General features: G+C 46.2%; 1 protein-coding gene across 9 annotated transcripts in view; it reads right to left on the reverse strand.

Annotated features, from left to right (window-relative positions):
* Positions 1-11,557, reverse strand: part of RBFOX2 (RNA binding fox-1 homolog 2) — a 617,871-nt gene extending 606,314 nt beyond the window's left edge. For 7 of the 9 annotated variants that reach the window (XM_086958667.1, XM_086958628.1, XM_086958623.1 and 4 more), the window contains exon 1: positions 11,368-11,508. In XM_086958667.1, the coding sequence (XP_086814793.1) occupies positions 11,368-11,493 (126 nt within the window). In that variant the 5' untranslated portion in view covers positions 11,494-11,508. Of the gene's footprint in view, positions 1-11,367 lie in introns of all 9 variants that reach the window. The other 2 variants (XM_086958635.1, XM_086958610.1) reach the window with 2 other exon arrangements.
* Positions 11,558-12,188: the final 631 nt, after the last annotated feature.

Raw genomic sequence — 12,188 nt, forward strand, 5'->3', positions numbered from 1 at the left:
TGGTACAGGAAGCATAACTAACTGAATAGACACGACGCAGTGACAGCAAGATGTGCAGAAGGGAGATACGCAGGAAGAGCAACACCTTTAGACAGGAGTGATGCAGGAAGAGCAGCACCTGCAGAGTGAGGCAGACAGGGACCCAAGTACCGCAGAGGGTAGCGACGCAGGTAGAGCAGAAACTGTGCCTTACCCTCAATTACAAACTCTTAGCACACAACAAATCCCCAACCATAGATCACATCACAAACTCAAACATTCAACAAACCACACTGCCAATAAGACATGATCAGCACACACCACCCAGTGTCTAGTTACAGTAGCGCACTGGCTGAGATCCTGGCTTCAGCTGACTGCTGTTCAGTAGTGATTCGAGTTCGGGCATGGTGGCAGCACAGACTGAGCTTCTGAAAAGAGAATGTGACCTAAGAATCCCAACTTCTGTAAAAGCAAAGACATTGCCAATTAAGAGGTGCAATACGAACCATATAAATGGAAAAAGAAATAAAGACAGAAATGTAAACCCTTAGCATTTGTAGAGTTCTATGCGGTGAACTGTTCACTGTGGCAAAAAGGCAAATACCTACAGAGGCATACAGTGACTAACTGTTGTCTAACACAGTGAAAAGCTGCAAGTACTGCAGGGGTATGCAGGGACTATTCTCATTCCAATATCTCCATATCATGCATAAAACAGGCAGTTTTTACAGGTGTCACAAAACACCAGTGACTGTGTCTCACACCATGAGAGTTTTACGGCACCTTGCATAAGTGTTAAAAAGGGTTGGTTGTCCTCTAGCATTGCAGTGTGTATCGACTTGTGGAGACCCAGTTCTGGCTTGTCCGTGTCGCAGCTCATGGCTGGACTGTGGCCAGTGTCTTTGTCCAGAGTGGCCTGTTGGCCCCTGAGAAATACCTTAGAAGCAGATTCTGGACTAGCACCCCCACAGAGCTTTGGGGATTGGATGCAGCCAAGGGCATGTATGCGACTTCTGCCTCCACCCAGTTGGGGGCAGTCCATATGTCGCGCTCCACAGGTAGGGTTGAGCAGTGAAGAAGAAACCGACAGCTATCAATACTGTATCTCTAAACTTTTCAATTTATGTCTCACCCCTCTTGCTCAACTAGCAAATTATTTGGGAGCAAAAGTGATCTATGCGGATGATGCACAGCTGCTGTTTTCCTGGGACAAAGGAACTGAGCTAAAGAGCACACACATTAAAACTTGCTTAACTGCTGTTTTTTTTCATTGGTTAGCAAATGCTCAACTGAAATGTAATGAGAAAAAAATTGAAATTCTCTTCTTTGGGACGTTTGCACCAGAGCTCTGGCAAACTTTCTGTCCAAACAATGCCAGCCCCCAGGACTCCTGAAAGATTCAGGAAATAAATCTGGGGATCACATTTGATAACAGACTGTCCTTTAGCCCTCAAGTAAAGAGGTTGGTAGGCATCTGTTTTGGAATTATGAGTACCATTAAGAAATGTCTTCCTCTTTTATCCTTTCAGCTAAGAAAACAGTTATTTAGGCACTGGTAACAACTAGAATGGAATACGGGAATGCACTATACTTGGGCGTACCCGAATACCTAATGGATAAACTCCAAATGATCCAGAATGCGACAGCTCAGCTTCTGCTAAATGGACTGAGGCGAACCTGTATCAGTTCACACCTGCGGGGACTTCATTGGCTGCCCATTAGAGAGAAAGTCAAATGTAGGCACTGCTATTGGTACGCAAGGGCTATATCAGTGTATTTATCCCAATGGTCTGGATTTGTTACAAGTGTCCATTTTTTCACTTGATTAACTCCTATATCATACAGGGCCTGCTTAACTTAGAACCAGAGGTAGCTTCCATAACCCTTAATATAGCTAAAATCCAGAAACATATTTCTAGCAGGAATCCCAGTGATTCAGCTTTAAAGAACAGGAGGAAGATCGTTAGCATTCCTGTGTTCAACAGCATGGAATCAGCTTCAGCTGGAGGTGCGGACCACAAGTAATTCAGCAATGTTCAAAAAGAAACTGAAAACCTGTTTTTTTGTGAAAGCCTAAACCCTTCACAGCTGACCGTGCTACTTTCTGCATCAAGACACACCTTGGAGTAGCTGTGAGCAATACAAATAGCCAATCATATAAAATCATTAAAATCAAAGTGTAAGGGAGTACTGGAGCTGTGCCGACTCCACTGTAAGTGTAGCAGTGGAATGGGGAGCACGTCTTCCACTGTAACACTCGGCGGCCTGAATTTACATTGGCTGTCCCCTATTGCACTATTCAATTGTGGACATAATAGTTGGCAACACCTTTTTGTCACTAGTGTGCCACTCATCCTCTGGTGCCAACTCTGGGGAGTAATACAGCTCTAACCTGAGACCAGAGGCTTACAGAGTCAACTCTGCAGACAGTGGAAGCAGCACTGTAGCGTTCCTGGACCACCTTTGCCTATACCCATCCTGATGGTGAGGCCAGTTTGGTCCTGGCTTTCCTTGCCTCTTGGTCACCGCCAGAGTAAAGACTGCTCCTCACAAGTGCCCTCCAAGCATTTAAAACAAGGCCCATCACCTTTTGAAAGAATGCTCCAACAACTGCAGGACTGACAGAACAAGGCCAATATCCTATAAAACTGGCCTGAAATCAGTCAACTAAATAAAACAACCCATCGCCTACAGCACGCATTCTCACACTACATGTTCCAGATTCCCCTCCTGTACTTACAGCGTAGTTGGTCTACCCACCCAGAATCTGGATTTTAATGTCCATCATCGGCTGCTCCCTACACCATAATTATCAAAGTACCATCTTCAAACTGATCTACGCTAAATCCTGCACTCCTTGAAGGCAATAAGAGATACTATCAACACTAAATAGACACTAGACCTAATTTCCCGTCATTCACCTTATTGTTCTCATGCCCATGAAATGATCTAGCAACTGGAGGCCTTCAAAAACACGGGAAGCTCAATTTGAGGGGTCTCTTTCACAACTTCTACCTACTACTGATTTATGCTGACACCAGTCCTGAATTAATAATGACCAGTCTATTGTTAGCCTCCTACTACTCAACTTCAGCTTCACCATAGTATTTGTGTAATAACAATCTCCTTGGTTCAATCCACTCTCTGGTCACAGCTTACACCAACATGACAGATCACTCTAACTCTCCACTTTACAGACAGCTCTGTAACTTTACATCCAAATCCTTCAAAATCTCGTTCCCACTCAACTTCTCCAGATATCCCACGAAAAACATGAAATATAAAATCAAGAGAGTTTCTGGAAGTTCTGATTACTGATCAAATACCACTCTAGCACAAAAGGTCGCCTTAAAACTGCTAGTCTTCTTCACTCTTGTACCCTCCCACTGGGAAGCAACCTCCTTAAACTCAATAAATGTAAGAGTTCAATATAATACACTATAGAAAGAAAGTCTCTATAAATAACTTCTCAGTCATCAATGGAATGGCCTATATATCGGCCTTTCTAAATGCGAAGATCATTGTGCAACCCTCTAATGAAGTCCAGCCCAGCTTGACATACATTTCACATCCTCTGTGATATAAACAAGATCGCATTCTCCCCACTACTGGCTTAGAGCCTTCATTGTTAGACCTCATCACCACAAGACATACCATGACATGCAACAACTCTATGCCAGCGGACTTGTCTTATACCTTTCTTGTTCATGCCATCAAACTCCCTGGCAGCCTTGCCCCACATTTGGAAGCAACGGTACAAAGACGTATATAAGCACCACCTCTGCACGGTGACAACAGTTTAACATTGAACCCTGAAGCGCCCTAAGACACACTGAAAACAGTGACAGTGTGCAGAATTTAACATAGATTCTTAATAACACAAAGAAGCCCACTGCACAGAATGAGAAGGAATCTCTCATTAAATAGAATATCTTCAAGAAAGAGCATTACCAGGGGCGTGGCTAGCAGCCGCGCAAGATGGCTGCAGCCGAATTGAGCTTTGTGACAGACGGGGCACTTCCACATAAATCCGCGCAATTATCCTGTTATTTCACAATATTAACCGATAAAATTGTGATCCGCAGTGCCTGCGACACAGATTGAGCCGCTTCGGGCCCTGGAGGGCGAGACGGCCAAGGAGCTAGGACGGAGGAGAGAACGCGGCCTGCGCACCACGTTGAGACCGGGGCCTCTAGTAACAGCTAGACCCGCGGAGGTGTGGGCAGTAGCGGGACTGAAAACGGCCGAAAACCAGTGTGTGCACGTTAGCCCTGCCAGACTCTGAGCCCTTGCCTCACACTGTTGAGTGCGGTAGAAGTTGGAGAACTACGTCCTGGTGGCAGAGGAAAGACTGCCGCGCCAAGCCTCCACAACACACAAGTGAGTGCAGGTCCAGACACTATCCGGGGATCAGACAGCACTCGCTGGGGGAAATAACGAACGCGAGCCCAGTAAAGACTGCAGGAACGGGCTCCAGAAGGCCTGGAGGAACCAAAGGACGAGAAACTGCTAATGCTGAGGGCCGCAGAGCAAACTCACAAGAGATCCTGGAGAAAGCCACTAGAACGCTCGAGACAGGGCTAAAGAGGACTGCTCAGGCCTGGAAACAATGCACAGAGACGGGACTCCCAGCTGACCCTAAACGGATCAGCGCGACGCCACAGGGTCTCCCTCCCTTGGTCGCTCACCTGTGCTGGGCAGGGCGAGACAGACAGGAACGGTCCCTCGGGCTTTAACCCGGCATACAAGATAGAAGCCCAGATTATCTGACAGACTCGCGCTACAACGATGCACAGGCATAACCTCCCACCCACAGCAGCTAAGAGTGGACAGGAAAGCCGGAAGGCTGTGTGTGAAGACAGACCGCACGCAACGGTGATTACTGCCCGCATCCACTACTCCCTTACACCAAACCAGAGGGGCGCAATAGGAGGAAGGGGCCCCAGGACACAACCTGCTACTAGATGGGACAAATATGCATATACTAAAGACTCATCGGACCCCCCGCCAACGAATGAGACGCAGGCGGCCGCCCTGACAGGGGATAAATCAGACAAAGCAGAAGAGGTCACCCTTAAGGACGTGATAGTCACCTTATGAACTGTACAGTCTTCAATCTAAACAGACATCTCCTTAATAAGGGCAGACTTCTTGATAGACAGGCTGGTTCATGTGGAAAAAATGACAGCCGGGCTCTCCACGGATGCGGCGGCCCTGCAGCAGCAATTGAAGCACCTGGAAGCTGACAATAAACTGATCAAGGCTAAACTGGACGATCAGGAAGTCTGCTCTCGACGCAACAATTGTGTGCCTAGTTGGCGTAGCACAGAAATCAGGTGGACCAGTCCTAGATCTGTTCGTGGAAGACCTAATGAAGAACCAGCTACAACCAAGGGGACTGTCCAATTACTTCTCTGTAGAAAGGGCAAACCCCGCCCAGGGGCACCGCTGAGACCAATTTTGGCACGTGTCTTCAACTTTCACGACCGCTATGCCATTTTACAGGTGGCGCGCATAGCCCCACCGATAAGGATTGACAACTGCGAAATTACATTTTATCCAGACTACACGGCTGCGGTTACACAACAAAGGCGTAGTTTCGCAGAAGTCAAAAAAGAAATGCGCACCAGAGAACTAAAGTACTCAATGATTTTCCCAGCAAGACTGCGAGTGGAGGCTGAGGGAAAAACATGGTTCTTCGAAACACCAACAGAAGCACAAGAATGGCTGGAGGGATGGCACCCGGCCAAGGGATCCAAGACACTTGGGAAATCCAAACACACTAACTGACTGAAGAACATGGATTCAAGACAAGACTACACAGTGAATCTAAAACTGAACATTTTGAAAGAACAAAATGGTGCTCAAACACTAAAGGCCCTACCACTGACGCCGGATAGTGACAAGATATCGGACCGCAGAGCAGGAACATTGCCTGAAGCCAGAACGTAATAATAGAAACTGATCCTTGCAGAACATGAAAGGTGGGCGGGCGCCCCTTACAGGTATGAGCAAGCAAAATATATATTAAGCACAGTGATAACAGACTTATTTGAAGGGAGAGACTCAGTCGGATCACTGATAGACTCACCCCCACACGCCATGAGAACAGTTCAGGGTATAAAGAACTCTGCTCAGTTGGGGTGGCAGGCAGTTCTAGAACCGCCAGGCAGGGAGGCAGGGAGGAGGAGACTACTGGGGATAGATTAAGGGATTCCAGTTTTTGTTGTTATTTAGTTGTATTGATTTTCTTCTACGAAAGGTTTGAAGATGATGTCCATTATGTACTGACACACTACATGTATCAGTGTCTTTAGATTTTGGAAAAAAACACAGTTGATGGACAGAATGCAGAACAATGTCTTACATTCACCCCAGTACAAAGATCTGGGCCTAAATCCATTGTTTGTTTGCACTCCACACCACCCTAGGTCAGACACTGGCTATATGCAAATCAGCCTTGACCCTGTGCCTCAAGCTAGCCAGGCTGAAGAAGGCTGATAGCCAGAATCCGGTCCTTGGATGCTTGATTCCGGTCTAGAAAAGACATGGCTTGGTAGTTCGGGCTGGACTGTTCCCATGAGGCACAGGCTCAAGGCTGATTTGCATATAGCCATTGTCTGACCTAGGGTGGTGTGGAGTGCAAAAAAACGATGGATTTAGGCCCAGATCTTTGTACTGGGCTGAATGTAAGACATTGTTCTGCATTCTGTCCATCAACTGTGTTTTTTGCAATTTTGACCCCGAGTGGGCTGGGTATGCTCAGACGTGAGTCCCAGGCTCTCCACATCACTGGAGTCAAGCTATCCAGGCTGAAGAAGGCTGATAGCCAGAAACCGGTCCTTGGATGCTTGATTCCGGTCTAAGAAAGACATGACTTAGTAGTTCGGGCTGGACTGTTCCCATGAGGCACAGGGTCAAGGCTGATTTGCATATAGCCAGTGTCTGGCCTAGGGTGGTGGGGAGATTATTGTCTTATTTTGTACACCTTTATTCTTTATTTCCTATATCATTTTATATGTTTTGACCTATCACTGATTTCGGCATCACTCCAATATGTTTGTATGAATAACGATGCTTTATTGCTGCCCTCAATTTTGTTAGTGCTTAATAAAAAAGATTTGAACATAAAAAAAAAACATATACCCTAGGAGAGGACCCAGGGGTTACCCTATCAATGAAGGTCTCCAAACTGCACTCTGTCGGGGGCCTGTTTAGTGGGGCAATCCTTCAACTCTGAATTTCAGCTGTGGCATCATCAACTTTGTGAGTTTCAGCTGTGGCATCGATTAGGAGACTTCTCTACATAGGCGTTCTTGTGCCTTAGCCCCATGATCACCACATTACTTGACAAAATGTCATCCTTCAGCTTTTGCTACTACCGCTTTAGAGAGCAACCAAAGCATCTATTTCCATTTCCCCATATCTCTGTGTTAGATTCGAAGGTTTACCTGGATCAATCCCATCCATTACGAAATGGCTACTCTGTAGCAGATTCAAAATGGCAGAGCGCTGCGTTCTCTCAACACCTGGCATATAGGTGCCCCATTCAAATAGAATGTCCAAGTGACTAAATATAAAATCCTCAAGAAGACAAAGCCTCGTACCCAATACCAAGTATACAGTATTGCATGATGGGGACGGGTAACGAGGACAGTCCAACAACGGACATGGGTCATTGGACAATGCCTAAAAAATTATTCTGGTAAATCCAGAATCAGAAAGGGGTGATCCTTCCCCCGCCCCAACCTATTTGCACAATACAGTACTAAAGCTGATCCCAAGATAGAGGGGACTCTTCTGCCCATAATTACATGCCACATATCCCAGCTCTGCATCGTCAAGCCGTGAAGCATAAATGGACTTTGATTATAGTATTTTGCAGATAACATGAACCCTGAAGGCCATCCACTGGGAAAGCTGGCAAGGCAAAGTTGTCGATACTGGGTGTCTCACAATATTAAAATAAAATGTACTTACTTACTAACAATAGTTCTAAAAACCTGAAGGACCAACAGAAGACACTACCAAAAAGAATTGAAACTCTGATCAGAGGTATCGTGAACATACTAGGAGGCAGTGGGGGAAACAAGAGATAAGACCATGATTTGCCCTGGTTCATCAGCAAAATGTCCATGAAAAATAATCAATCAATCAAAGCCATTTGTAGAGCATGTGGCTACCTCCATTGAGGTGTCCTGGTGCTAAAAGTGAGACTGAAGAAAAGACAGGCCTACTAAACTACACCTGACTGAAGAACCAAGTTTTTAAGTCCTTCCTGAATTACTGTTCTGTTTCAGCCGAGCGTAGATTGATAGGCATAGCATTCCAAAGCTTAGCCGTCCTTACAGAGAAGGACCTGCCACTGTCAAGTTTTGGCATATCTTGGAATGCGAAAGAGTCGCAGATGATTACAGCTCAGGGTTCACTACTGTTATAAGCTGAGCCTCTGTCTGATATCATGTAGCCCTGTGACGCTTAAGGCTATGAAGGCAAATGTCCGGGCCTTGAACGCGATCCTCCTGGTCACAGGGAGCCAATGGAGCTGCCTCAGATGAGGGGAAATGTGGTGGCAAAAAGGGACTCGTTAAATGGTCCTCACAGTTGGGATCTGAATTATCTGCAATCTATTAATCAGATCAGCTGAAAGCCCCAGGTAAAAGGCTGTTGGCATAATCCAAGTGCGAGGTCACACAGTGCGTGGACAGTGATCTTGCGACTCTCCTCTGGGAGAAAACACAATAGCTTCCCGGTGAATAATGTAATGCCCAAAGTCATTTTAGTGGTTACTTTTTTAATACAAATTTGGGAAATGGGGTATCAATAGGCAGAGAGAGAAACAGACCAGAGACTAAGTTTTTATCTCAGGTCACATCCACTAGTGGAAACGGAAGGATGTGGAACAGGTGAGGGCAGAAAACGCATAAGTAAGATTTTGCCAGCTCTAGGATTTCAGACCCAGGGGCAAACAACTCATCAACAGAGATCCAGACACACCTGGTAGACAATATTTGGTATGGTGGTAAAGTCATTAGAAGAAACTGTAGCACCAGCTAGGCGCAAAGCCAAAACTCAAGGTATTCTTAAGTGAGATTGCTGCATTGGATACAACAAAGAGCCACAAGGGTCGCTCAACAGGAATACGCTCAAGTTGGCTTCAAGATGTAGTGGACGGAAAGCCAGAAAAAAAACAAATAGGAAGCTGTAGAACTACCTAAAGGGTAGAAGGTTTTACTCTTTGTTGCACAAAGGAATGAGTCCATGAGACAATGGGGGAGGAAGCCAATCCAGTATTACGCGTCTCGCTATTCGAAATGTCCCTCTTCTCTTACTACCCTTGACACTAAAACTTCAAGCCTAACTATACCCCACAGCCCCTATTGGTGGATGCCATGTGCAACCCGTCATTACTAAATCGCTAGCTCATGGTGATCAATGAACTGTTTCTACCCACAACTGCAAAACTGAAGATGCACTCGTATTGCAGATATTAGAGTGTAAGTCGGCACATAAAGATTTACATGTGCTCAGAGTACGAAGCTTACCCAGAAACAAAGGCAGCAGATCACTGAAGCTAAACCACAGAAAGTTAGCTTAGAAACGTCCTACGGTTTAAAAATATATATATACATATAACAAAACAATATATTTAGGTCTATGCTAAGATAAGCACATCAAAGAAGTGTATTATTTTAAATATAGACCTTTCCTGCAGTAAGCTATGCAGTCTTAAAGCCAAAAGGCCAGCTTAGCTTTGTTGTGTCGCGAGGTGTGGAAAGATGTTGCAGAACTCAGCGGTGAAGTTTACAAATGGATCTTTAAATTGGCTCTTTGCACAAATCGAAATTATACACTTTCAATGAGACTGTTGCCTACTTGACTAGCCACAAGGACCACGTCCGTGGGGGAAGTGGTGCGATTGAGAAGGGTAGATACATCCCCGGATCCACCATATCCCTCTCCATCTATCACAGGTGATTTCATCAACATGCCCATCTCTTGCACGGAGAAAAAAAAAAGTGTTGTGGCCAAGTAGACGACTGTCCGTGAAACCCAGAGACACCACCATTAGGTTAATCAAAGAGGCTCTCCAACACCGACATATTTGAGCCCCGGGGGAAATAAACACACAACAGAAAGCAACGAGCTGTGTTTCCTACCAGTGGCATATAGAAACAAACGCATAATTGACTAGCAGGATACAAAAAAAATTATCAGGAAAACTAGCTTAATTAAGATCAGCAACCAAAAAAAGGGGGCATAATTAACGTCTAGAGCCCTAAAATGCACACTGGTAGCTTACTATTAATGTGGCAAAAAAAATCATAACGCTATAGCTGCCGCACCATGAAATATCACTACCCCATAGCTCTTCACTAAAGACTCAGAAAACCTATTTATGACAGCGCTTTACAGTCAACCCTTGCTGCCAACACCGCCTCATCGCCGCAACCTTTCAATACCCACCATTACAGACAAAACTTCAGTACCTCAATGCCGCAGGACACAGATAACCGATCCCTGCAGACCTTTAAGAGTCTAATCACTGCAGTACCACTAATATACATCATAAATCCAGCCGCGAAGAGCTCACTGCTGCAGGCGTCCACGACACCTTAATACTTTGGCCCTCATTACACCATTCTTGCGGCCTCTGCTACTCCATCCCCGCAACGCCCCCAAAAACCGACCCTGGGGCCGCAACAACTCAGCACATGCGGACAACAACCCAGCTTGCGTAGCCCCCATCAACACTCAGCAGTTCGATATCCACACCCAGTCCAGTACTCCCAGGCCCCATATACAACTCAACACCGCAGCCTTCAATAAACCTTGCAGCCTTCACATTGCCAGTGTTGCAGCCCTTAAATTGCAGCACGGCACTCACAATAACATGACTGCGGAACTCCTCACCCAGAGCTGCAGCTCTCCAATAAAAACACCTTCAATATTCCCCAGCCCAGAAGCTTCACAATATCTCCAGGGTTGTGCTGACCAGTATTCCAACACTGCAGACCCCAAAACCTCAGCACTGCCCCTCTCTTTCTTTTCCAGTCACACTGTCCTGTCAATACATCAACACTGCATGAGATACCCAATATCACTTGCAATACTTAGTGGGAAGGCTTCGGGCAACAGCACTACAGCCCCCACCCCCACGACATCAGACTCCAAAACACAGCGCACCCACCATGCCCCTTCAATGCTGCCCAGCAGTGCACTCTTCCAGAGGCCCAGGCCCCAAGTCACCAGCACTACAACCCATCATGACCCATCACCGAAGTCCCCCTGTGACCCTGTGCCCGTTATCCAGTAATGTGGCCCTCAATACCCATTCCGGCGCCCCCGACCTTCAGAACACCTATTGCCCCTCCTGTCTCACTGTACCTGCATGCTGCCCATTACGGTTTCCCCCTCGCTCCGCCTCCTCTTGCCTCCCTGTCCTTCCTCCTCCTCTTCCTCTGGTTCCCGTTTTGTTCCTCGAAGAAAAAGCTGCAGAGTCTCCGCCATCATCTCCAGACAACGGCGTGCGCGGGCGGGCCCGAGACACGGGAAACGAACGGAACTTGCCCGACCGCAGAAGGTTGAGCATCAGAGAATCAACCAAAATATGCCCGACTGCGCGGGTCTAAGAACCAATTCGTACTAAGCCGTAAACCAACGAATCAACCAAAATCAGCTCGACCGCGTTGGTCCCAGAACCAGAGAATCAACCACAACACAGTTGTCGTTGACCAAATAGTGATAGTATCCACTCGTGGGTCCACGAGAACCGATAAATTAAAGGGAACAGGGCCGCGCGAGGCCGAAAACTACAAACTATGCAGCCACGCAACCCTGTGAGAATAAACCCCAAAAAAACCGGAACGGCGCGAGGTAAACAACCAAAGATTTGAAGAACAGAGAACGAACGACTGCACGGGATCTCAAATATAATTTTTAATCAACCCAATTCGCTTTTAGGACCGGAGGTTCTGATCATGGTTCTCTCTCTTTACTCTATGTTTTACAGTAGCCAATTGCAACCAAGAAAACTTAAAACTACATTTCCCATGAACAGTAACAGTTGTAATATATATCACATGCTCCAATCACTTTAAAGTTAGCCCTTCAAGTAGTGTTGCCACCATTTTGATTCCTCATTCTTTTCTGCTGTGCACAGTGTTGCTAGATTGGGTTATTTCCTGTACAAATGGGCGATATTTTTC

This window comes from Lissotriton vulgaris, chromosome 1_1 (genome assembly GCF_964263255.1).
Source record: "Lissotriton vulgaris chromosome 1_1, aLisVul1.2, whole genome shotgun sequence".
Lineage (NCBI taxonomy): Eukaryota > Metazoa > Chordata > Amphibia > Caudata > Salamandridae > Lissotriton > Lissotriton vulgaris.